At 36.3% G+C, this 22,226-nt stretch overlaps 4 protein-coding genes across 6 annotated transcripts; 3 read left to right on the forward strand and 1 right to left on the reverse strand.

Annotated features, from left to right (window-relative positions):
* Nucleotides 1–403: 403 nt before the first annotated feature.
* Nucleotides 404–2,508, reverse strand: LOC103320177 (Rhomboid-related intramembrane serine protease family protein). The gene is made up of 7 exons (XM_008221810.2): nucleotides 2,135–2,508; nucleotides 1,912–2,027; nucleotides 1,714–1,799; nucleotides 1,476–1,516; nucleotides 1,147–1,313; nucleotides 994–1,056; nucleotides 404–738 (listed from the first exon to the last, which is right to left on the reverse strand). Exons 1-7 carry the CDS (start codon nucleotides 2,346–2,348, stop codon nucleotides 541–543), a joined length of 885 nt encoding a protein of 294 aa, XP_008220032.1. The 5' UTR covers nucleotides 2,349–2,508; the 3' UTR covers nucleotides 404–540.
* Nucleotides 2,509–3,815: 1,307 nt separating this feature from the next.
* On the forward strand, nucleotides 3,816–8,494 carry LOC103320178 (signal peptide peptidase). Of its 2 annotated transcripts, none has more exons than XM_008221811.3 (12): nucleotides 3,816–4,005; nucleotides 4,148–4,274; nucleotides 5,047–5,162; nucleotides 5,264–5,415; nucleotides 5,528–5,613; nucleotides 5,972–6,099; nucleotides 6,207–6,257; nucleotides 6,440–6,526; nucleotides 6,635–6,704; nucleotides 7,428–7,564; nucleotides 7,731–7,808; nucleotides 8,187–8,494. In XM_008221811.3, exons 2-12 carry the CDS (start codon nucleotides 4,235–4,237, stop codon nucleotides 8,265–8,267), a joined length of 1,026 nt encoding a protein of 341 aa, XP_008220033.1. In that variant the 5' UTR covers nucleotides 3,816–4,005; nucleotides 4,148–4,234; the 3' UTR covers nucleotides 8,268–8,494. The 2 variants fall into 2 exon arrangements, with proteins under 2 accessions (XP_008220033.1, XP_008220034.1); XM_008221812.3 differs by having other exon boundaries at nucleotides 3,851–4,005; nucleotides 4,163–4,274.
* Nucleotides 8,495–13,182: 4,688 nt separating this feature from the next.
* LOC103320179 (sulfite exporter TauE/SafE family protein 3-like) lies at nucleotides 13,183–17,417 on the forward strand. Its single transcript, XM_008221813.3, has 12 exons — nucleotides 13,183–14,169; nucleotides 14,436–14,595; nucleotides 15,012–15,212; nucleotides 15,288–15,352; nucleotides 15,682–15,709; nucleotides 15,812–15,891; nucleotides 15,976–16,062; nucleotides 16,170–16,220; nucleotides 16,318–16,539; nucleotides 16,745–16,838; nucleotides 16,958–17,098; nucleotides 17,197–17,417. The coding sequence occupies exons 1-12, from the start codon at nucleotides 13,954–13,956 to the stop codon at nucleotides 17,280–17,282; spliced, it is 1,431 nt and encodes a 476-aa protein (XP_008220035.2). The 5' UTR covers nucleotides 13,183–13,953; the 3' UTR covers nucleotides 17,283–17,417.
* A 1,575-nt stretch (nucleotides 17,418–18,992) lies between these two features.
* On the forward strand, nucleotides 18,993–21,629 carry LOC103320181 (coiled-coil protein). 2 transcript variants are annotated; one of them, XM_008221814.2, is made up of 6 exons: nucleotides 18,993–19,272; nucleotides 19,873–20,000; nucleotides 20,148–20,251; nucleotides 20,362–20,449; nucleotides 20,711–20,805; nucleotides 21,147–21,629. In XM_008221814.2, the coding sequence occupies exons 1-6, from the start codon at nucleotides 19,160–19,162 to the stop codon at nucleotides 21,297–21,299; spliced, it is 681 nt and encodes a 226-aa protein (XP_008220036.1). In that variant the 5' UTR covers nucleotides 18,993–19,159; the 3' UTR covers nucleotides 21,300–21,629. The 2 variants fall into 2 exon arrangements, with proteins under 2 accessions (XP_008220036.1, XP_008220037.1); XM_008221815.2 differs by having other exon boundaries at nucleotides 20,711–20,772.
* Nucleotides 21,630–22,226: the final 597 nt, after the last annotated feature.

The raw sequence follows: 22,226 nt of genomic DNA on the forward strand, positions 1-22,226 counted from the left end.
CTGCTTGGTTCTTATCTTATGCCACAAGCTCCCTTGTATTGTCCCAATCTTAAGGAAACTCATAAAAATTCATAACAAGATTTTCCAGTTTCAGTGTTGATAGAGCTGGTTTTCACTAATGCAATGCATAATTATCCCCTTATCCCCTTTTATGGTATTTGTTTTAAATTTAGACCACTTATGGGTCATAAGAATTTCCCCTTATTCGTTCACTCCGACTCTAGTCTAGGTCCAAGTTAGACACATCAGGTTCAGGTTGAGACGGACCATGATTTTTGGTATTTCAGATTTACCAGAAACCCAAGTGGGCCAACTCTACAAGGAGCTTGTAGCTCAACTCGTTAAGAGTATTACCCTTCGCACCCGAGGTCCTAGATTCGATTACCCCCTCTCCCAATATCGCTTGTATAAAAAGAAAAACTCTATCATTTCTCGTGAATCAATTAGTATCAAGATAATTTACACATGATCAACAAAGAATGGAACATAAAGATAATCAGGAAACTAACTGCACATCAGTTTGGTTTCCATATCCAATTTTCATTGGGTTCTGCTTGTTTTGCTTTGAAAATTTGATCCTTGTGCTGGGGGTTCAGAAGGAACCTTGCTCAGAATCCATACTAGAAAAACACCAACAAGAGCACCTGAGAGATGTGCAATGTGATTGACATTCATCAAAGAACTGCCTCCGCCGAAGGGGCCTGATAATGCAGTAGAAGCTTGAGCTGCTTCCATAACCTATTTGTGAGCACAAACAGCAACAGAAACAATTACACATATATCTAACACATTTTGAGATATATGTTCGATGATCTATGAAACAATGAAAAACAAAAATCAATAAACAACTAACAAAACTACTGATCTGACAATAAACCTACCAAAATTGGGAAATAAAAGTAGAAACATATTAGGCCAAAAGAATGCATAAGCTCTAATTCTTGCATGCTTTAAAATGACACCGATTTGATGTTTCTGAAAAGCTTGGCTCACCTTCTCTATAACAAATTGGCCCAATATAAGCACTTCAAGGATCTTTCTCCAGTCCCAGGACATCTGTATTAAGCAAAAAGAGGGTGAACTGGTTAAGCATAGACTAAGTCATGTGATCGCGAGGTACACGATTATTCTAATATAGGAATTCACCTTTACTAGTACACTGATTGTAAATAACCCAAAAACAGCACCAGAGGCTCCAACCGAGACTGCATTTCTTGGTAGAACAAGCCATGAAACAAGGTTTGCTCCAACCCCTGTAAGAATATAACAAAGCCACAGAGCAAAATTTCCTTCCTCTTCTTCAACTAGCTTTCCTGTTGAAGCAAAAAAAATACCCTTTTAAAATTCAATAATATATTTTCTATTTTGGGTACAAATTTTTCATGTACTTCCAGTATTAAGTTGACCCTATTGTTCGACCAAAAAAAAAAAAAAGTTGATCCTATTGGAAAAAATAAAAAGAAAGAGATCCTCACCAAAAATATACAAGAAGAAAAGGTTGCTCGAAAGATGGTTCCTGAAAAATAACGCATGTGAATATGTTATCTTGCCAGAAAAACATTTACGTTGCCAAACTGTGAATCCAAACCCCACATTTTGACAAGAAAAAACATGATCAACGGTCTACATTCGCAGTCTTGCAACATAAGCTGATTTATTACATCATCCTACATATGGTGCACCCTTTTTACATCTGGTGTACAGAAGTCTCACCAATTAGCATGGCAAAATGTTGCCGTTAGAAACTGGTACCAAGTAGGCCAGTTGTGGTAGAGGTACAGCATTTTAATTGCACGAACCTAGCAAAAGCATAAACAAAATTATAAACTTCAAAACCAATTTGATGTTGAAACAATTACAAATTAAAATTTATGAACTTGCTAATATAAATTAATCAAAGATTAACACTACCTGAAACACATGATCAGCAATGTAAATCCCAAGATTAGCAAGTATGATCCAAAATATCCCATTGGCCCGTCTGTGCGGCTTCCCTCTCTCTTCTGGCTGTGATAAAATGTCTAAGTCTACCAATTAACAAACACACCATAAGCACAACAAGGTTGCTTGAACAGAAATTGAAAAACCCAAACTCCAACTGGTTGCAGCAAAAAGATGAAGTCAGAGAACTTACCTGAGATGTTGGATTTGCATACTATGGAGCTGGGAAATCGAACGGTGGGGGGAAGAAGAGGGCGGAGCTTGTTGGGTTTGGTGCGTTTTAGGGGATTGGAGAGAGAAGAAGGAAAGCTGAGAGTGAGGGTGGGGAGAAGTAGTTGGTGGTTGGGGTGACGAGGTTTGGGGAGAGGTTGAAGATGCTGCAACTGTAACTGAAACAGTTGGGGCATTCTGTTCCTTCTTCTTCTTCTTCTTCTTCTTCTTCTTCTTCTCCTCCCCCGTTGAGGGTGTTGGGGAAGTTCGAGGGAGGATATTCAGGGGTTCCAGAGATAAACCGGGAAGAGAGATTTTCCCTTCGTATGTTTGCTCCTCCGTTCCGGTCCTATTTTATTTTTGGCCCCCGTTTTTTTCTTTTCTTTTATCTTCCTTCTTCTTTGAATAAATTTCAATTTTGCCCCCTTTTTAGAAATTTTTCTTCTTCTTCTTTTCTTTTCCTTTTTTGATACAAGTGATGTTCACTTTAATTTTAATCTAAAGTTCTAAACTACGGGAGGAATATTCGAACTCAGGTGAAGAGTGAGAAGCACAATATCTTCTTTTCTTATCTTTTCTTTAAACTTCAACACACTAAACTTTTCCTTAAATTTCAACACAAAAAACAAAAGAACTCTCGTTTATAACATATGATCTTTTGACAAAATAGAGATAAATGTCTACATATTTTATGCTCTTTTGTTTTTTAATTAATGGGGGAAGGGAGATTTGGAATTTAGAATCTCTTTCAACATTGAAAAATCCCGAATAGAAATTGGTTATACTAAAATTCTAGTAGTGTTCTTTGATATATGGAGATTTGGGCAATATTTAAGAATTTTGAAATGACATAAATTATTTTTATACAAGCGATTTTATACTTTAATCTAATTTAAACTACGAAAAAAGAATTCAAACTCGAAAGTGGGGAGCACATATGCTTGAAATGACATACTTTAGTTCCTTGTTTAGTTTGTAAACAAAATCTACACATATGATAACTCATAAATTCCAATGTTATATTTATCTATACATGTTTTATTTTCAACATTCTAAAAAAGATAAAAATTGTAGGGAAAAATAAAAATTACAAATTACCATCATCCATCATTAGATTCACTGTCCTTGCTCGACACCACCACCATCTATATCGCTTCCAGTTTATCACTAACATAAACTTTAACTTTCATTATTTAACTTCAAAAAATATTATCAACAATTTAAATAAAGTTCTAAAGGGAAACCATTTACATAAAAAGAGCTCAAGAGGAAAAAGATACAAATGGGTGAGGTGATCTTGTAGAATGACGATTTTACCACTGTAAAAATTATCGAGCTACACAGCACTGACATCACGCGGTAAAATCTTAAAGAAAGGAGATATTTTGGAGGTTCCAAAATCCGACATGTCAAAATATGATTGGATGCTAGACGTCAACCTGCGTGGCTCGCTTACAAAGGATCCAAATCCGTCATCCACTTTATGACTGGTGCAACGTATCCAAACGGGGGATTTGAACGGAAGTTACTAAAAATACCCCCACCTGCTGACACTTCAATTCCACCATGACCACCAATCAGAGCACAACACGTTTCAAGAAAGCAATTTAACCCACCCTTTGACCACTCGGTCTATTTAATTCTCACAAAATCTAATTCCTCATTGGCCGTCACAAACCTCACCTAACAGCCCCGTCTGTTCGTCAGGGCTCTGAATTTAACCCCCATGCCCATTGCCTTCTTCAGGTAAAACCCTAACTCTGCAATTGAATCAAAATCTCTCTCTCCCCTTCCCTATTTCTCCGATCTGTACGGAAGGAAACAGTTGAAAATCATCTGCATCGCGGCCCACTGGTACTGTTAATTTCATCTCTTACAATAACGCTATTTTTCGTCAATTTCATAATTGTGTGTAAATTTCACATTTTTATTGAAATTGAGATTGTATTTTAGGAAAATTTTACCAGTTACAACATGCAATTGATCTCATTTCTAGGGTTTTGTTGCGAAGGTGGCCGAATTCAGTTTGATTTGATCGGAATTTTGTTCGAAGCGGTTTCTTTTTTCGAGTGATATAATAACGATGAAGAACGTTGAGCGTGTTGCCAATGTTGCTTTAGCAGGTTTGCTCTTTTGTGCATAATTTGATATTTTGTTCTCAGTTATTGTTTCTCGGTGCCTTTTTTTTTGGCATTGGAAAATGTTGTTTTGTAAATAGAAGAAATATATAAATTTCAGACTGAGTTGTTGATTGGGGAAGTAAAATTACAAAAAGTTTAGAATCTCGATGGGTCTTTCACTGAAGAAAAATGATATTATAGTCTCTTAAGGCTTCAAATTTAAAGAGCAGCAGTGGCCTTGGACTATCTTAAAGATAATTCAGTGGCTATATATGGCATTGCTTGCTGTTAGTGCAGGAAAGTAGGCACGCAGGGTTTAGGGAATGACAGAACCACAAATAAATTTGACTTCAGACCAATATGATTTAGGATATCCTTGTTATTTGAATTAAGCAGGCTGTCTTAGGGAACTAACATACACTGTATGTAGTGGTCATATTTCGTTCTGTATTTTTTCATTGCATTGCTATATGTTTTTTGCAGAATGAGGAAGGGTGCACTGTAGAAATTTAATATGCATATGGTTGAAGTTCGACGGATTGGTTACCAGTTAACTAAGCACCCACATGTCAAATAAAGGGACCCCTGATTTCATTTGTTTTTACTGTTAACTAGCCCTTTGATTTCATTTGTTATTACTGTTGAACTAGTCACTTGATTTTATTTGTTATTACTGTTAACTAGCTATATGCCGTGGCTAGTTTTTACTTCCCAGAGTCAGCGGAGCTTGAACATCAGTGACATCACTGACATGTGGTCGTTACTTTGGCTGCAGGTTTAACGTTAGCACCACTTGTTGTGAACGTAGATCCAAACCTAAATGTAATCTTAACTGCATGTCTCACAGTTTTTGTGGGTTGCTACCGGTCTGTGAAGCCAACTCCACCTTCAGTAAGTGTTGCTGTCATTTTTATTTGGTTTTTGTTGCATTTGTCATTGTCTTCATGAACCTTCCTTGAATTTTCATAAACGGTTCTATTTCAATCATGCAGGAGACGATGTCTAATGAACATGCCATGCGTTTCCCGTTTGTGGGCAGTGCAATGCTGTTATCACTATTTTTACTTTTTAAGTTCTTATCCAAAGACTTGGTTAATGCTGTATTGACGTGCTATTTCTTTGTGCTTGGGATCATCGCTCTCTCGTATGTCCTTTCTTTATAGGTTTATTTTCGACTGCTATATTATTGTCAAACATTTTTTTAATTATCTGCTTTTTTAAGTTAAAAAAGTTTTAAACCACCCTTATTTTTACAGGGCAACACTGTTACCCGCTATTGCACGTTATTTGCCGCAGAGTTGGAATAAGGACCCTATCATATGGCGTTTTCCATATTTCCGGTGTATGTGACTTTCTTTTTGAAGTTTTATTATGATTACTATTCTTATGACATTCTTTACTGCATCACTGGTTTTCTTTTTGTCTTTTTCATTTATTGCTTCAAAATATATGTTTTTTGTTTTTGTTTTAAAACTCGATTTGGATATAATTAGTGGATCTTCTAGGAATTATTGGGCAGGTAAAAATTGAGTGCAAAATTTTAGTTATGCATCAATGACTTCTCTTGTTTTAACATGAGTCTGCTGCCGTGTGAAAGCAGTTTGGTTAGTCTTATGTTCTGAGTTTTCATTTGATCTAGTTGACATTATCTCGCTTGCATCATGCAGAATGATATTTTTCCTTACACCTTTCTTACACAGCTTTGGAGATTGAGTTCACAATATCTCAGATTGTTGCTGCAATCCCTGGAACCTTTTTCTGTGCATGGTATGCATCAAAGAAGCATTGGCTGGCTAACAACATTTTGGGGCTTGCCTTTTGTATCCAGGTCTGTCACCATCCAATTAATAGACATTTGAGTATGTTTCGCATCCTCTCCAATAATTATATGTTTTTTATTTAATCGATTTCTTTTGTGGTAATTTTTCTTTTCAGGGAATTGAAATGCTTTCTCTTGGGTCTTTTAAGACTGGTGCTATCCTTTTGGTAAGAAGTGGGACTCTTGGATTCCTGTGTATATTTCTGAGAGTATTTTACTCTGCATCTGATTGTCTTTCACACCAGTTGTGCTGCAGCAGCTTGATTTCTGCCTGTCATCACTGCTTTAACCATTGCTCTAGTATTTTTGGGCCTATATGTTTCTAATATTTGGTCCTTGTGCATTGCAGGCGGGACTTTTTGTGTATGATATTTTCTGGGTTTTCTTCACTCCAGTTATGGTCAGCGTTGCAAAATCTTTTGATGCTCCTATAAAGGTTTGTACTCCAGATCGATCAAGATCTTTTTACCAATGTATATTGCGTCTTCGAATGTTTTTAGACTATTGATATGCTTACTGGAACCATGATTTAATTTGTCTGCAGCTGTTGTTCCCCACAGCAGATGCTACACGTCCATTTTCTATGCTTGGACTTGGTGATATTGTAATCCCTGGTGAGGTTTAAAATTTCATATGTTTTTTATATAGTATCTACTACATGCTGGTTTATTAAGGTTAGCTGTGGTTTGTTGTTGGTCATTTTGTTATTAATTCGTTATATTAGAGTTTGAGTGTTGGGTGATGTGGAACTAAAATATATTTGTCATTTCCATTACATATATTTTTGTTTCCTTATTCTACCTACTAACTGTGTTGGTCCTGCAACAGCAGGGTTCCTGTAAGTTGTGGGCGGTAAAGAGTTCTGGATTAGGTCTCGTCCTTTTCCATTTGACATATTACGCAATCATTATGGATTTTGGGAGGACATTTGTTATGAAACCTTTAGGAACCCTGATTTTGTTTTCCCTAATTAGGCATCTTGCTGGTGGCACTTTTCTTTTCTTTATCTTTTGCCTTTGCTCTTCAGTCCTTTAATGGGAGTATACTGTTCTGGTATTAAGGAGAACATGGATCAATCATTTAAAAAGGTTTTGCTAATAGCAGGCATGTCTAACCAGAACAAACACAAGAACTGGTAATCATTTGACTAATGGTTTTAGGCTTTTAGCATACAAATGCTTCGCTATCTAACAGCCAATCGATTTGCTTGAACTTTTAAAATGTCTAATATACATTGCTAACCACATGTGTAGACTAATACACTAATGAAAAATGACTCAGTAAAATCACTTCATTTGGTTGTTTGTTCTCACTTTTGGTGTTATATATTCCTTCAGGTATTTTTGTTGCTCTGGCTTTGCGGTTTGATGTATCTAGGGGAAAACAGGGCCAGTACTTTAAGAGTGCATTTTTGGGATACACAGTTGGTTTGGTCCTGACAATTGTTGTAATGAACTGGTTTCAGGCAGCACAGGTGAATAATTTCACCCTAGTACATGCAGGGATCCCCTCACTTTTTAAATAGCTGGCTTGATGCCGATGGAAATTCCCATTATATATTTATGTACTTTGCATTAAGTTATGGTCAGCGCATCTCAACTAATTTATTACCAATCCTCCCTGCTGTTCATTGTTTACAGCCTGCACTGTTGTATATTGTACCAACTGTTATTGGGTTTCTGGCTGCTCACTGCATATGGAATGGTGATGTCAAACCAGTAAGTTCACAACCAATGCATTCTTGTTTATGAGATTTTACTTATGGCATGATATTCTAATAATCTAGTAATTAACAGTCATACATGCAGAAAAAATAATGGAAGTACTTTTTTCAACCCATAAGGGTGGTCGGGTTCTTGTAGGGGTTCCTAGGTTATGACTCATGAGCCATTATTTGCCTTAAGTTGTTATGAGCCATGCTTGTTAGATATTGACGTTATTTGATACGTTCTTGAATTCATGTTAGTAGGAATTTTATGTTTTGGGATGAAGGAAATAGAATGGGAATAAAGTAAGCTCAAATAGAGAGACAAAAAATAGTCGTGCTTGTTATTTACTTTGCTGAGTTAGGTAGTGATCTCTGTCATATGGTGCAGCTATTGGAATTTGACGAGTCAAAGACACTGGCAACATCTGAAGAAGGTAGTGAGACTAAATCCAACAAGAAGGTGGAGTAAGTTGAAATTAGGAGAAGCCGCCACAGACACCAGAGCTTTCCAACTCAAAAAAGAAACACTGTTTTTCTCGTGGAGGCACCAGACACCGTTGTATCAGATTTTTTTGAATCGAGGAAGAAATAATATTTTCAGTTCCTTATAAGATACAACAATACAACCATGTTAGGTTAATACAGAAATTTTTGCTATTTTCTTTTCTATCTAATTTTTATAGAAATTCATGGTCATTGATCTTGCTGATGGATTTATCCCACCCACCAACTGTATGAAAATACTTCCCTGCCCCGGTTTCACTATGGTCCTTCCTATATCACCCCTCATGTAACCTATCACATGAAGAAAGAGATCGGGATGTTGAAACCGGGACAGGGAAGTTTCTCCCAGTGTACATGCAGGTATAAATAATTGGAGAGTGGTGAAGTCCATGCATGCAAAAGATACGCATGGTAAAGCGGGCACAGATTTTAGTATGATGCTATTTTTGTACGCATAGCAGGCCACTTTTCTAAGAGCACCTCCAATGCTTGGGCCCAGCCCGGGCTAAAGGCAGCCCCAGGCTCCAAAATCCCCTCCAGTGCGCAAGGTTTAGCCCTGGCAAGAGTTGGGTCCCACGAGGCAAGCCCAAGCTGCTGCATGGGCAGAATGATGTAATCTGACGTTATAATGATGTTAAAGAAAAATTGAGAAGGAAGGGAAAAAATTGAAAAAATACAAAAATTCCAGAATTTTTATTTTTATTTTTATAAATACATAACCGTATTCTTTACTTTCCACACCAAAAACTCTATACAAATTCATATCTCATGTGAATAGTAATTGTCTTTGTCCTTGCTCTTTGGGGTGGGGAAAAAAAAAAAGGCGCTTGCCTTTTGGGGTGGAGGTGCTCTAAATGGAGGAGTTTCTCTCATTTGCATCTCGACTTGAAGTGGCTAGCAAGGTAGTTCGATTAGCATTGCTTGTTGTCATCTAAGAGCACATGAATTTGTGAAGTGTAAACTTGAGTCTCACGTGCATCAACAATGTTTGCCATTTAATTACTGTGTAGCTAGAGAATTTCTTCCATGCTTCAGTGGTGAGGAACTAACTTACTGTCAACATAGTGTATATGTTGCTTAGAGAGACAAATACAAAATGTATGTGCCTCGTTGCATGCAAGTTTCTCGCCAATACGGGGCCCCAGCTGCAATTTGGAAGAGTAACCACACAACGTCGCATTGCGTTGCCCCCAAACATCACCAATGTCGTTCATTATCATTCCTATGGTTGTTAAAAAAAAAAAAAAAAAAGTTAACAAAATTGACGGTAGGATCATTTGTCCTAATGAAACTGAAATTGAAGGACCAAGGGAATGATTTTATAAATTGAGGGATCAAAATGTGAATCGGGTCAAAATTCTAGAACTACTGAACCTTAAAAACCAAGATGTGTACATTTGGATGGAACTTTTGGAGCATTTTTACTTTTCTTTTTCTTTTTGATATGCAAGCAACAGTAGGACGCCTACCCTCGCAGTAGTCCAAAAGCCCACTAATTAGAGCACTTCCAGACTACACCAGCCCGGGCAGGAGGCCCGAAGCAAGCTCTAGTGCGCAGCAAGCGGCTGGCGGCACAAAGGCAAAATAGCCTGAGTTATTGCACGAGGCGATGAGCGTCAACGCCGACATCATCAACGTAAAAAAATCTGATAAAATCCAAACAAATTCGAAACATTTTTTTTATATACATACCTAGCAATTTTATTATTATTAATCTCATACATATAAATAAAATTAATCCCATGTAAATTGCAGTTGCCCTTGGGTTGTCATGGTAATAAGTGGAAACACAACTTGCCTTTTTGCCATTATTCAAGTGAATAGTGCATGTCCTTACTTGCCTTGCCTTTTGCCATGACATCATGAGTGGAAATGCTCTTATGCAGCCCATTCAGCCTCCAACAACATAACATATTATCCCGTACTTTTCATTTTATTTACCCAAAAAAATACATCCTTTAACTTGTAATCCTAAGTACTTTGTTTATTAAATTTTTTTTTACTAAATTATATAACAAAACAAGAGACTTGAACCTAAACTATCACAGGCGAGCGGCCAGTCACACACATAGATCTGAGGTTTGAACCCAAGACCACTTGAAAGCACACTAAAGATTTAAGCCAATTCAACTAACACCTCATTGGTGTAACTCATGTAGTTAGCAACATTAATTTTTGCCCCTAGAGTTTTGACTTCGATTTCTCCCTCCTCCTCCTTCTCCAATTATTTAGTCAGGACAAAAAAAACATAAAATATATCCAATTCCAAACCCACGTTTTTCTTTCTTTCTGGAACACAATTCTCTAAGCCAATCAATTGATTCAGACATGAGGCTGGGTTTTGTGAAACGCGTAAATTTGCAAACCAATCTGACAAAGAATTGGTCCCGTTCTTCACGTTTTGTTTTTCCTTGGCAGCCTTATAGGACCATTCTGAATTCTCCATAGGCCCTTGGACATTATTATACGACCAAATTCCATTGCTTTTCAGAGCTCAAATTTTTTTGGGACACTAACATGTCTGTCTTCTGCAAAAACTCATAGTGCCATCCAGTTGGGATTTGTGATCAGTAAAATAACAGAAAAATTACATGAAAAAACAAAACAAAAGAAACCAGGAAGGCCAAGGCCAAAAAAAATCCCCATTGTATTTGCTTTTCAAGATGGACCCAAAAGAAAAAGGTTGAGGCGATCGCATGCCAATTGGATCAGCGTTTGAAAGCACATGTAGCACAGCACAAGGGGCGCCATGGAGTCTTCAACTTGCATCTGTCACGGCATTTCACAATCGAAGAGCTTTGTGGATAGGGATGTTTCCCATGAGTGACTTATATAAGATTTGCTAAATAGTTATCCATGGTCGTGTGGATGGCTGTGAATGATCGGATAATGTCGTGAGGCTCAATGTGCGACACTCGTTATCTTTTATTGTTGTGGCTTGTATTAGCGATTCTCAAGGAACATCGATGCTTTAACGTAAACGACAATCTAATTTCGGAAAAGGGATTAATAAACTCGAGCAAACTTTTTTTTTTTTTTTTTTTGGTTTATGAAAAAGGGCAAGAGACTTTTTAGTGGGTAATATATTTGTTGGTCAAATTTGTGGGTCATGTGTGCTTTTAAACGAGGTGGGTGAAAGGCATGTGCCTACGAGACGTACATAATCTAATGTAATTTGTTTGGTTTGCTTTCCATTTGCCAGCTCTTCTTCTCTTCCGTGTGATGATGACTCATGATGGGTGACGGTTGAGTCTAGAGCGTAGTATTAAAAAGCCTGGAGTGGAGTTCATAAATGAGAGTGCTATACAAATCAATCACCAGTCCTTTTGTTGTTTTTTTCGGTTGGTGTGATGTAATATCGCTATTTATGCATTTCTTCCCGTAATATTGTGTTTTGTATTTGTTTAGTACAATAATAGGGGAGCTGATTTTCTCGCTCTCATTGTCTCCGTTCACACTTTTTTTTGCCTTTTTTTATATTTTTAATCAATATTTTTCTTTCTTTTTATTTCCTATTCTACTTTTTCCATACATTAATTTCTTTTTACTTCACTTTTATATTATTTATTTGGCTTCAATGTCAAAATAGTTCCTGTGTTTTATCACCTTGGCCAATTTAGTCCATGTGTTTTTAATTTGGCCAATTTGATCCATGTGTTTAAGACCATTAATCAATTTGCTTAGTTCTATTAAAGTTGCAGTTAAATGAACATGATAATCTTTTTTCATTTTATTTTAAAATACATTAAAATTTCAGTTAAACTAAAATATATCATTAAAAAAATTATTTAAAAAACTTGAAAAGAGAGAGAAAAAAATGGCGTAATCTAGTGAGGAAGAGGAGGAATTGCTCAGCGGGTGGAGAAGTGGAAAGGACCATTTCAGAGTGCTAAGGCTGCATGAGCTTTTATTATATATATTAGAGGTGGGTGCATTGGAGTTGGGGAGGTAAGTGTGGCTCGGAGAGTTGGGGCCTTTGGGTGTCGGTGGGGAAAATGGGTGGGGATAGAGATTGACATGGTTGTTGGGTTGCTCCCACTTCTACAATCAATGTGTAGCTCCTCCCCTCCTCGACTATGCCCTTTTTTTTTTCTTTTCTAATGCTTAATTCAACTTTTTATTAACTTCATTAAGCATTATAGGTCTTCTAAAAATAAAATAAAAATATTATCATGTTCATTTAACGGCATAAAGAAAAATAAATAATTTTTTAATGCTTAATTTTTTTATTTTTAATTTTAAAAAATGAGTTGTAAGTGGAGAAAAATGAAGTGAGAAAATCAACTCCCTAATAATATTATAAAGAAAAAGCTTAAGTGGGATACCGCACATGCTCATATGTGAGAAGAAAGCCTCTCATATCTCATGGTGCAGATATCCCATCTAAAAAAGAGGTTAATATATATATATATATAACAAAATGTATAGAATGATGAAATATTCAAAATACCAGAAAATATTATTGGTTAAAGAAATACAAGCTGCTTTCTAATGACTTTTTTTCCATTGACTTTAAAAATTCCCCTTTATCATCTTGTCGTTTTTAAGGACATGCGTATGAAAGAAATACAAGCTGAAAAAACAATTGGACATGACGACAGTATCCCCCGTCTTTCCCTTTTATACACGAGACAAGTTTGTTCATCATTTATTTAGCACATACGTATAGATTCGAATATAACATATTTTATCAATGAAAGCGTATAAATTAAAGAATCTGAAAGTCGCCATTTCTGAGTTAAGTTGCATCCCGTATTTGTTTAACTTAACAAATGACCCTCTGCAACCTTTTAAATTCCACAAACTGAAAACACCGACAACAACGTAAATGAAAGAGCCCTAGAATTTCATTTCCATGAGACCACATAGACAAAGAATAATGGATTAAAAAAACACTCCATTGCATGTCCAAATGAATACGAAAACTTTTTCGCATTCCTAGATTGTCATTCTTTACTTCAAATACAATAATGAAGTTCAAAAGTGTTTAACCGAGACAAAGGAATCTAAGTAGGAAAAAGAAACAGTTATCCACGTGTGGAAATGCACAGTTAAGAAAGATTAGATTTCTCTCAGTCTCTCTCACCGCCACTCTCTCCCGTTTCTATCTTCTTCTTCGCTAAATTTTTCTTTCATTTTCCTTTTATATTTTATTTTTGTGATTGGAACTCTCTCGTCTTCGACTCCATTACTGAATCCAAACAATAAAAAACCACCTTCTCGCATATGTGTCGTGCAAACTCTTCGACACATCTCTTCTCCTCTCTTCTATATTAAGTCATCAACCATCGCCACCCATTCTTACACTGTGAAGAGTGCGAACCAGAGAAAAAGAGAAAGAAAGCTTTTTTTCCCTTCCTCTCTTTCTAGCAGCAACCCATTATTTCTAGCAGCAACCCATTATCTCTTAGAGAAAGAAAGTTTCATACTTTTCTCTCATTTTTCTTCTGTCATTTGCTTTCTCGGGAAAAAAATCTCTCCTTTTTGAATCCGCACACAGTCACTCTTTTAAGCAAGCAGACCAAAAAGAATTCAACATTTTCGTTTCACTTCCTTGGTCGTCTTTTCCCCCGCGGTTTCTCGGCCACCAAACAGAATATCAAGAGTCTAGCTTGTGTTGAGAAGGAAGGTTTGGACTTTTGGGATTAGATATGGCTGTGCTTGGAGCGAAATTGCGGGGTTTGAGATCCGTGTCAATGGTGGTGTTGAACTTTGCGTTAGCTTTTGTATTTGTTTCAGCGGAGAGAGGCCTGAAGCTTGAAGCTTCGAGGTTCAACGGAACAGAGGGATCTGAATCAGATTACCTTCTCAGAGTTGTAACTTTCTTTTGGCAATCCGAGAGATCGGGTTATCAACATGTTTGGCCGGTAAATCCCATAAACACCGTTTCTTTGAATTCTGTGTTAATGTTTAAGTGTAATTTAATTTGTGTGCTAAAGCTAAGATTATCCCCGACAATGTTCCTTCAGTTAATTTTAATATTTGGGTTTTAGCTTTTGGATCAAGTGCACATTATGTGGATAGAATCTGAAATATATGTTAATTGGTTGTTTTATTATCTGTCTAAAATTTACTGTATAAAATTTACTGCAAGGGGATTGTAAAAAATGGATTCGTGAATTTTGTTTTACAGGAAATGAAATTTGGGTGGCAAATTATTGTGGGTTCCATTGTCGGATTCTGTGGAGCAGCATTTGGGAGTGTAGGTGGTGTTGGTGGTGGTGGCATTTTTGTTCCTATGCTTAGCCTAATTATGGGGTTTGATCCGAAGTCAGCAACAGCTATATCGAAATGTAAGCGATGATGTTTTCATGTTTCAATAGGAAAGGAAAATATGTACTTTTAAGTTTTGACACAGTATAGGTTGAACCATTGTCCATGCTCTTTGAATGTAATCAAAGAATTTTGAAACCAGTTGACTGTTTGATAGAGAAGCTCTTGATCACTGTCACTTGATTTTACTTCCTCAGCTTGACACCTTGATTTCTGAGGCTGTGCTATAATTTCAGCAAATAAGTCTTAAATCCTTGTTAAGGTTGAGTATGAGTTTGAGAGAAGTTTTATAGAAGGCAGTTGACAAGGGTGCTTTGTGGAAAGCTTATTTCTCTCCAACTGCATAATACATTCACTTTCATGTAATGGTTCCGTTCTTACATTGAATTACTGGCTGGAAGTTACATAGTCATGCATTCTTTTGGTTTTGTGTCAGGTATGATCATGGGTGCAGCTGCCTCAACTGTTTACTACAATCTTAAGCTAAGGCATCCCACACTAGATATGCCCATTATTGACTATGATTTGGCGCTACTCATCCAACCAATGCTCATGCTGGGCATTAGTATAGGAGTGGCTTTCAATGTGATCTTTGCTGATTGGATGGTCACAGTTTTGCTTATTGTTCTTTTTATAGGTAATGATCGTTTTAAGTTCCACTTTCTTGGCATCATGCTTGAATACTTCAACCACTTATTATTTTCGTTTTCAGGCACGTCAACAAAGGCATTCTTGAAGGGTGTTGAAACATGGAAAAAGGAAACCATTTTGAAGCGGGTAATGCTGTTTTTGACCGTTTCTTAGAGAAATTATAGTCTCTTTACTATATTGAGCCTGAAATCCTGATTACTTTTCACTGCTTTTAGAATAGATTTCACTTTTGTTGGAAATTTAAGATAATTCAAGGATGGTGACATGGTACTTTACTCTATTTGGTGAATTCTGAATTCTAAGTTCATTTCACTTTGTGGATGGAATTTCTAACTTCATATCATCATGTGCACTGAAGCAATAAGGCTTTCATTTGAATGTGCTTGAAGCGCTCCTGAAATGCATATATTACACTGCTAACTTCATTGCTAACCATCACTTTTCCTGAATTTTAGGAGGCCACTAGGCATTTGGAGTCGACTGGTGAGTTGATCTACTGTTGTTCTAATGTTGTAAAAAATAGTGGAATTTCTTTCTTCTAGTTGAATTCTGCAATTGGGCCAATAGATTTCCTTGTTCGGTCAGGTGCTGGTGGGAATGTGGAATACAAGCCTCTTCCAAGTGGCCCAGCCAATGACCAGCAAAAGGAAACCAAGGATTTAGAGGTAAGTGTGTATGCAGTACTTGTGCAGAAGCTGTTATCATTGTGATGGAGTTTCAAAGCTAAATCTTGATGCGCATTCTTTCAGGTCTCTGTTATTGAAAATGTTTGCTGGAAGGATCTTGGACTTCTGGTTTTTGTCTGGGTTGCATTTCTTGCACTGCAAATTGCCAAGGTTTTTACTTCTTTTTTACTTAGCTTGTCAGAAATTTTTTATTGAAAATTTCCCTGATTATATGACATTGCAGAGCTAACTTGTAATAATCATCTGCTCTTCTACAGAATCACACAACTACTTGTTCTCCAGTATATTGGGTAGTGAATTTGTTACAGGTACTACAGTGTAAACTGTATTTGTTTCTCTGCATGTTACATGTTAAGATTCAATACATGAACAATCAGGACGAGTTACTGCTTCCATGTCCTGCAGATCCCCGTTTCTTTCGGTGTATCTTTGTATGAGGCAGTTAGCCTGTACAAGGGACGAAGAGTAATAGCATCTAAGGGAGAGCAAGGGACAGTTTGGCGGGTGCACCAGCTGGTTGTCTACTGTATCTTTGGTGTACTTGCAGGAATAGTAGGTGGCTTGCTTGGACTAGGTGGAGGGTTTGTTATGGGTCCACTATTTTTGGAGCTTGGAATCCCCCCTCAGGTGAGCTCATGATTGCCTTTGACATGAAATGATCATGGACAATGCCGTTCGAAATTATTGAACTATTGCAGAGTTGCCAATTTCTCCCCTTTGCATGGGTAATTAAAAAACTATAAACATCGATGATCGAACATTAAAAAAAATCTAAGTTAAAAACCATTGATGATTTCATTTGTTCTAAAACTTCTTGATGATTTCCTTGCAGGTCTCCAGTGCCACAGCCACCTTTGCAATGATGTTCTCCTCATCAATGTCTGTTGTAGAATACTACCTTCTAAAACGTTTTCCAGTTCCCTATGGTAAGTTATATACCTACAAACACTTGTAGATAGATGGAGCAAGTAATTTGCTGTGCTAGACAGACTCGATGGTTGATCTAAATTTATGTGTACTTATACACATTCCAATCTTTCCACAGCTCTATACTTTGTCGCCGTGGCCACAATTGCAGCCTTTGTAGGACAGCATATAGTGAGAAGGCTGATTATATTATTTGGAAGGGCATCACTGATCATCTTCATTCTAGCTTTCACAATATTTGTCAGTGCAATCTCACTAGGTGAGTTTTTTTTTCTTCACTGCCAATATATAAATTTCAAATTATGCTAAGACCCTGAATTCTGAGAGGTATTTGTTTCTTTTTTATTTTTTTTTCAGGTGGAGTTGGCATATCAAACATGATTGTGAAGATTCACCAGAATGAATACATGGGTTTTGAAAACCTTTGCAAGTATGATCCATAGAATGTATCTTTTAGGGAAAAAAGAGGTGGATAGGATCCTCATGCATGTACTTTTCTCCTAGATCAAACTTCTTGTACTTTGCTCTACGTTGTGGGTCAGTAGAAAGATGAAAGCTAGTTTCAGTCATTTTTCTCAGCTTTGTCGTGTACGCTTTCCCAGTCACAATCTCTTTTCAAAATAATCTTTCAGTGCACTGCATTTGCTTCTAATAATACAACTTAAAAATTGCACAACCTTTTTCAACAGTAATAGCATATGACTCATTCCCTGTCAGCAACAGATCAGAGTGGTGAGAATAAAGAATGCACTCCAAGACATTAATTAGTTTACTCATATATCCCAACTCAAGTGGAAGATTAGGTCTTAAGTTCGAATCCTACTGTTCTATTTCCCGCAAAGAAAAACACGAAACATTGAAGTTTTTATTTTTCTTATTGTTACACACATATAATGTTTTGCTATCACAGCTCTTGAAAAGGAAAAATTAAAAAGGTGTATATTGGAATTCCAAAGGTGGTTTGTTTGGAGTAATTATAGTGTAATACGATCTCGTTTGTCTAGTGCAATATTTGGCATCAATTAGCGATGGCAAAGTCAGCCACTCAGCACTCTACTTCTACTATTGCTTGCTTTTTATGACAAATCAAATTACTTAAATTCCCGTTTGATTATAAATAAATAAATAAACAAACTTAAATTTCAGACTTTTGAGCCACCAAATTAAAGAAACGTTAAATTTTGTAGGCTACAAAATGTCATAAAGAGAATATCGACGTTGGAATAATTCATACACAAATGGAGAAGTTTTCGGTTGCATCAACTTCCTTTCTCGACGTCAATTGCACCATCAGCACAAGTCAATCATCAAATGTGATAAAAAAATGGTTTGAACTTTGAGGTACTAGGTAGGTGTATGCGGAAATGTTATCTTGACATATGGTTTGGCAACATAACGTAAGATGTTGACTCTAAAATTGATTTATGTCATTGTAATCCATCCACTTTATTCGACACTAACGAATAGGTAGTAGGGGTGGGTGGTGAAACGAGGTTTTGATATTAATTGTTAAGAACTCATCGGGTGCTTAAGAGTTTTTAAACCACACTAGAATGAGCTCCTTAAATCACTTTATTAGACAAATTTTAGAGAGAAATGAGAAAAATACAATTCAAACCATATTCCCTCCATATCCACCTCCTAAAATAGGCAGACTTCTAGGAGCTTCTAAATATGAGGAGAGATAAAGGACTCCTAGTGGCTTCTTATAATTTAATGATGCTTTATTTATGATTATTTTAAACATTTAATTAATACTAATAATTTTATATATAATATTTTATTTATTTTTAAATATGGACCAATTGAAAAAGAGTAATAGCATTACTCTTTATGAATATCTAAATCAAAGAATATGATTGGAGTTAAAATTCCTAAAATAGCTTTTATATATTTTAACTAAATTTTAACGAAAAAAAGAAGAAGCGAGTCCTCACATAGCCATTCCTAATTTATCTGTCAATTATGGGTTCTAGGTCTCATATCGTGGTCCCCATAGGTTCGACTTGATACGACTTGTCATCTCCAAGTCAAAAAAGGTGGCCAGTTGTCCAATGCGACATGTCGTCAAATAATTGATGAAATTATTGACCCTACGAATTAAGAATCTCAAACCAATCATAAATATTTTTGAAACCCAGGCCCAACAACAAATAGCAAAATCAAAACAAAAACAAAAACGAAAATAAAAATAAAAATGAAAAAGTTTCCAGTGCCCAAAATCCCAATTGGAAAGCTGGAAGGTGGAACTTGGAAGCCCTAGCTCCTCAAAGGTTCTCGTTTTCTGTGGCATCGAATTCCAAAGGGCCGAACGAACAAGATGGTCTTCTACTTCAAAGCTCGATCCGAAGTTGGCGATTACACCATTTTCATGGGGCTCGACAAGTTCGAGAACGAGGAGCTCATCAAATATGGCTTCCCCGAAGACATTTGGTATCTATCTCCCATCCTCCTCTTCTCTAATTTATCTGATTTCTATTCCAATTAGAAATTTTTATCCGAATTTCCATTTACAATTACATTTCTTGCAAAGTTTTGAAATTTGCTGGTCAAGAATCAAGAATTAGGGTTTAGGGTTGCAAATTGCAAACGATTGACAGACGCAGATTGTGTACTTTGAATGTTAAGAGCAAAGCTTTCTGTGAACAGGACGAACAGAGTGTAATTGTGGTTGGTGTGAGACATTTGATCTATGTTCTCTTTCGCATTAGCTCTGGGATTGTGTGCTTTGTTAATTGTATTACTTCAAGCGTGGCTGCTTATTATGCGGTTGATGCGTTTATATAGAAAGAGCGATTGGCAGTTTTGTGATACCACCATGTTAGTGTACATATTGAATGTTCAAGAAATGCTTGTTTAGACGGTTTTTGGAGTAATTGGTTCTTTAATTCATACCATGGTTACGCATTATTCCTGAGTTTGATAGTCTGAACTTGTTATTAGTAACTAAACCGAAAGAAAAAAGGAGTTTATTATTATTAAGAAAAGCATTCCATGCAAGCTTAAAACTTAATGGGATTTTTGGTGATCTAGGTTCCATGTGGATAAAATGTCTTCTGCCCATGTTTATGTTAGACTGCACAAAGGACAGACCATTGATGGTATAAGTGAAGGTTTACTGGAGGATTGCGCACAGCTTGTCAAAGCAAATTCCATCCAAGGTATTATCTTAATTAATTCATACATTTTAGAGTAATTTGGTTTCATTTTGTAATTCCATCCAAGCCTCTACAAAAGGGTTTTGTTTTTCCTTCTTCTGATTAGGCAACTGCATTGTTGTGGTGTTCTAATGACTTATAATATTGTAGGCAACAAGGTGAACAATGTCGATGTTGTTTACACTCCCTGGTCCAATTTGAAGAAAACTGCCTCCATGGATGTTGGTCAAGTTGGTTTCTACAATTCAAAGATGGTGAGTTTCTTTATAATCTAGAATAGTATCATGCCATGTAGTTTGTATTTTCATTGGGTTCAGCATGCTTGGAGATACTGATCATTGTCCAACTATGACACTTTATTTAGGTTCGAACTGTGAGAGTGGAGAAGCGGATTAATGAGGTAGTTAATAGATTGAACAGGACAAAAGTGGAAAGGAAGCCTGATTTAAAAGGTAAATTTTCTGTCACAGCTTAATTGTCTAGATGAAATTTGCTCTAAAGATCCTGTCTTGAAGAATAGTACTCATATTGCTGTTTATGGAGGAAATGTGGCACTGTTGTTTCCTTCTGATATCTCTGGTCTCTATCTCTTATGTAACTTTTTTCTGTATGGATATAGCACGTGCATAAGTGATATTAGTTTCATATGTTACCCTTATCTAGTTCTGCCATATTGGAGCTATGATTAACTTGCAAGTGAAATGTAACTGCAGCTGAGCGAGAAGCGGTCAATGCAGCAGAAAGAGCTGAGAGAAAGCAGCTGCTGAGGGACAAGGTAAGTTCCTCCTCCTCCCTTGGCCAATATGAGGTTGGTAGTGTTCTGAGATTATTTGCGTGGATTATTCATCTTACTAAAGCCGAATTTGGGTTGCATTTTTGCTTTTGTTTTTTTTATGTTAAGCTTTACCCCAAAACTTTTGACTTGTACTACTTCTAGGTTTTAGATTCTTCAGTGCTTAATATAATTAATAATAGAATAGTTTCATATATATATATATATTTATAATTAGTAATTAGTAATAGAACTACCAACTTGTTTTTGATCAAATGAATTGCAATCAGGCTGTGTATCTTGGGTTGTTTTAATGTAATATTTTATATTCTTGTGTTGAACAAAACAATTTAATTTATTATGAAACTGTTTTGCAGAAACGACGTGAGGAGATGGAAAGGCTTGAGAAGGAGAGACAAGCAGAGCTAAGGAGCTACAAAGGCTTGATGGTTTCTGAAAATATGACATCTAACAAACAAATTGCATCGGCAAACAAGTCATTGCAGGAACTGGAAGAGGACTTCATGTAAGGATATCATTGTCTATGAGTTGGGTGAGATGCTCCTACCTGCCGCCCATTAAGATTGCAGTTTATCATTCAGTTTGTGAGTTAGTCCTAAAAGTTACTTCCCTTCATGAATATAATATGTCATAAACCTTGTAATTTGTTGCTGTTGATAAGAAAAAGAGAAAATGCAAAAAATGGAGGTAGAAAAAGAAAAGGGTTTTATGGGTGAAGTTTGGTTGGGGGAAGTCTCTTTCTTGTCACTGCATGTTGTATGTGGTTCATAATGATGATACCACACAAATCAAACTTCATTCAGGATGATGGGAGATAAACTTGTTATTTTGCTGTCAAATTTCTTGCAAAAGTATTTTACTGCATTTTGAAACCCTTATTTATATTTAGACATTTGTGAATGATAAATCATCTATAAGTGTGTATTTGAAAAAAAAAAAAAAAAAAGAGAAAAAAAGGAGGGGACCTTGTGAACCATTTGATTTGTACAATATTAGAAATTAATATTGCAAGATTGAGGGAGCAAAAGGAATGATAGTGGACATTAATATTCTTATGCTTGGGGTTGAATCTCTGTATGCATGTATCAGATTGTCTTCCAATCTTATTGTGATGTGGTAATTGCCATATCAAACGGTTCTTAATGTTGCGATAGTTATGTAATTAGTTGTGGATTAGGACAAAGTCTAATTTACCGTTAGTAGTTTAGATGCCTTGTTGATGAATGAATGAAATATGAAGTACTATTCCCCAAAACCTCTGAATTTCAACTCTTAATTGTTTGCCCATTTCTGATGGGAGTTTTATGTACATTTGTCTCCATACCTCTATCCCAAATTGAGTACAAATTGATTCAAGGAGTAAGAAGTGATTCATTTATATTCAAATTGGTAGGTCTCGCTGAATTGAGTTGGGGGTGTGTGGATAATTCAATTCA

The sequence above is a fragment of the Prunus mume genome, linkage group LG2 (assembly GCF_029339155.1).
Source record: "Prunus mume cultivar Tortuosa linkage group LG2, ASM2933915v1, whole genome shotgun sequence".
Taxonomy (NCBI): domain Eukaryota; kingdom Viridiplantae; phylum Streptophyta; class Magnoliopsida; order Rosales; family Rosaceae; genus Prunus; species Prunus mume.

Coding starts and splice junctions, on each gene's coding strand:
- LOC103320177 (XM_008221810.2), bottom strand. CDS start 2,348: ATGCCCCAACTGTTTCAGTTACAGTTGCAGCATCTTCAACCTCTCCCC. Junction 1,517..1,713: donor ACATTTTGCCATGCTAATTG/GTGAGACTTCTG, acceptor GTTATTTTTCAG/GAACCATCTTTCGAGCAACC. Junction 739..993: donor GCCAATTTGTTATAGAGAAG/GTGAGCCAAGCT, acceptor GCTCACAAATAG/GTTATGGAAGCAGCTCAAGC.
- LOC103320178 (XM_008221811.3), top strand. CDS start 4,235: ATGAAGAACGTTGAGCGTGTTGCCAATGTTGCTTTAGCAG. Junction 5,163..5,263: donor TGAAGCCAACTCCACCTTCA/GTAAGTGTTGCT, acceptor TCAATCATGCAG/GAGACGATGTCTAATGAACA. Junction 6,527..6,634: donor CTTTTGATGCTCCTATAAAG/GTTTGTACTCCA, acceptor ATTTGTCTGCAG/CTGTTGTTCCCCACAGCAGA.
- LOC103320179 (XM_008221813.3), top strand. CDS start 13,954: ATGGCTGTGCTTGGAGCGAAATTGCGGGGTTTGAGATCCGTGTCAATG. Junction 14,170..14,435: donor GTTATCAACATGTTTGGCCG/GTAAATCCCATA, acceptor TTTGTTTTACAG/GAAATGAAATTTGGGTGGCA. Junction 15,892..15,975: donor AGGAAACCAAGGATTTAGAG/GTAAGTGTGTAT, acceptor GCATTCTTTCAG/GTCTCTGTTATTGAAAATGT.
- LOC103320181 (XM_008221814.2), top strand. CDS start 19,160: ATGGTCTTCTACTTCAAAGCTCGATCCGAAGTTGGCGATTACACCATT. Junction 20,252..20,361: donor GTTTCTACAATTCAAAGATG/GTGAGTTTCTTT, acceptor CACTTTATTTAG/GTTCGAACTGTGAGAGTGGA. Junction 20,806..21,146: donor CCTCCCTTGGCCAATATGAG/GTTGGTAGTGTT, acceptor ACTGTTTTGCAG/AAACGACGTGAGGAGATGGA.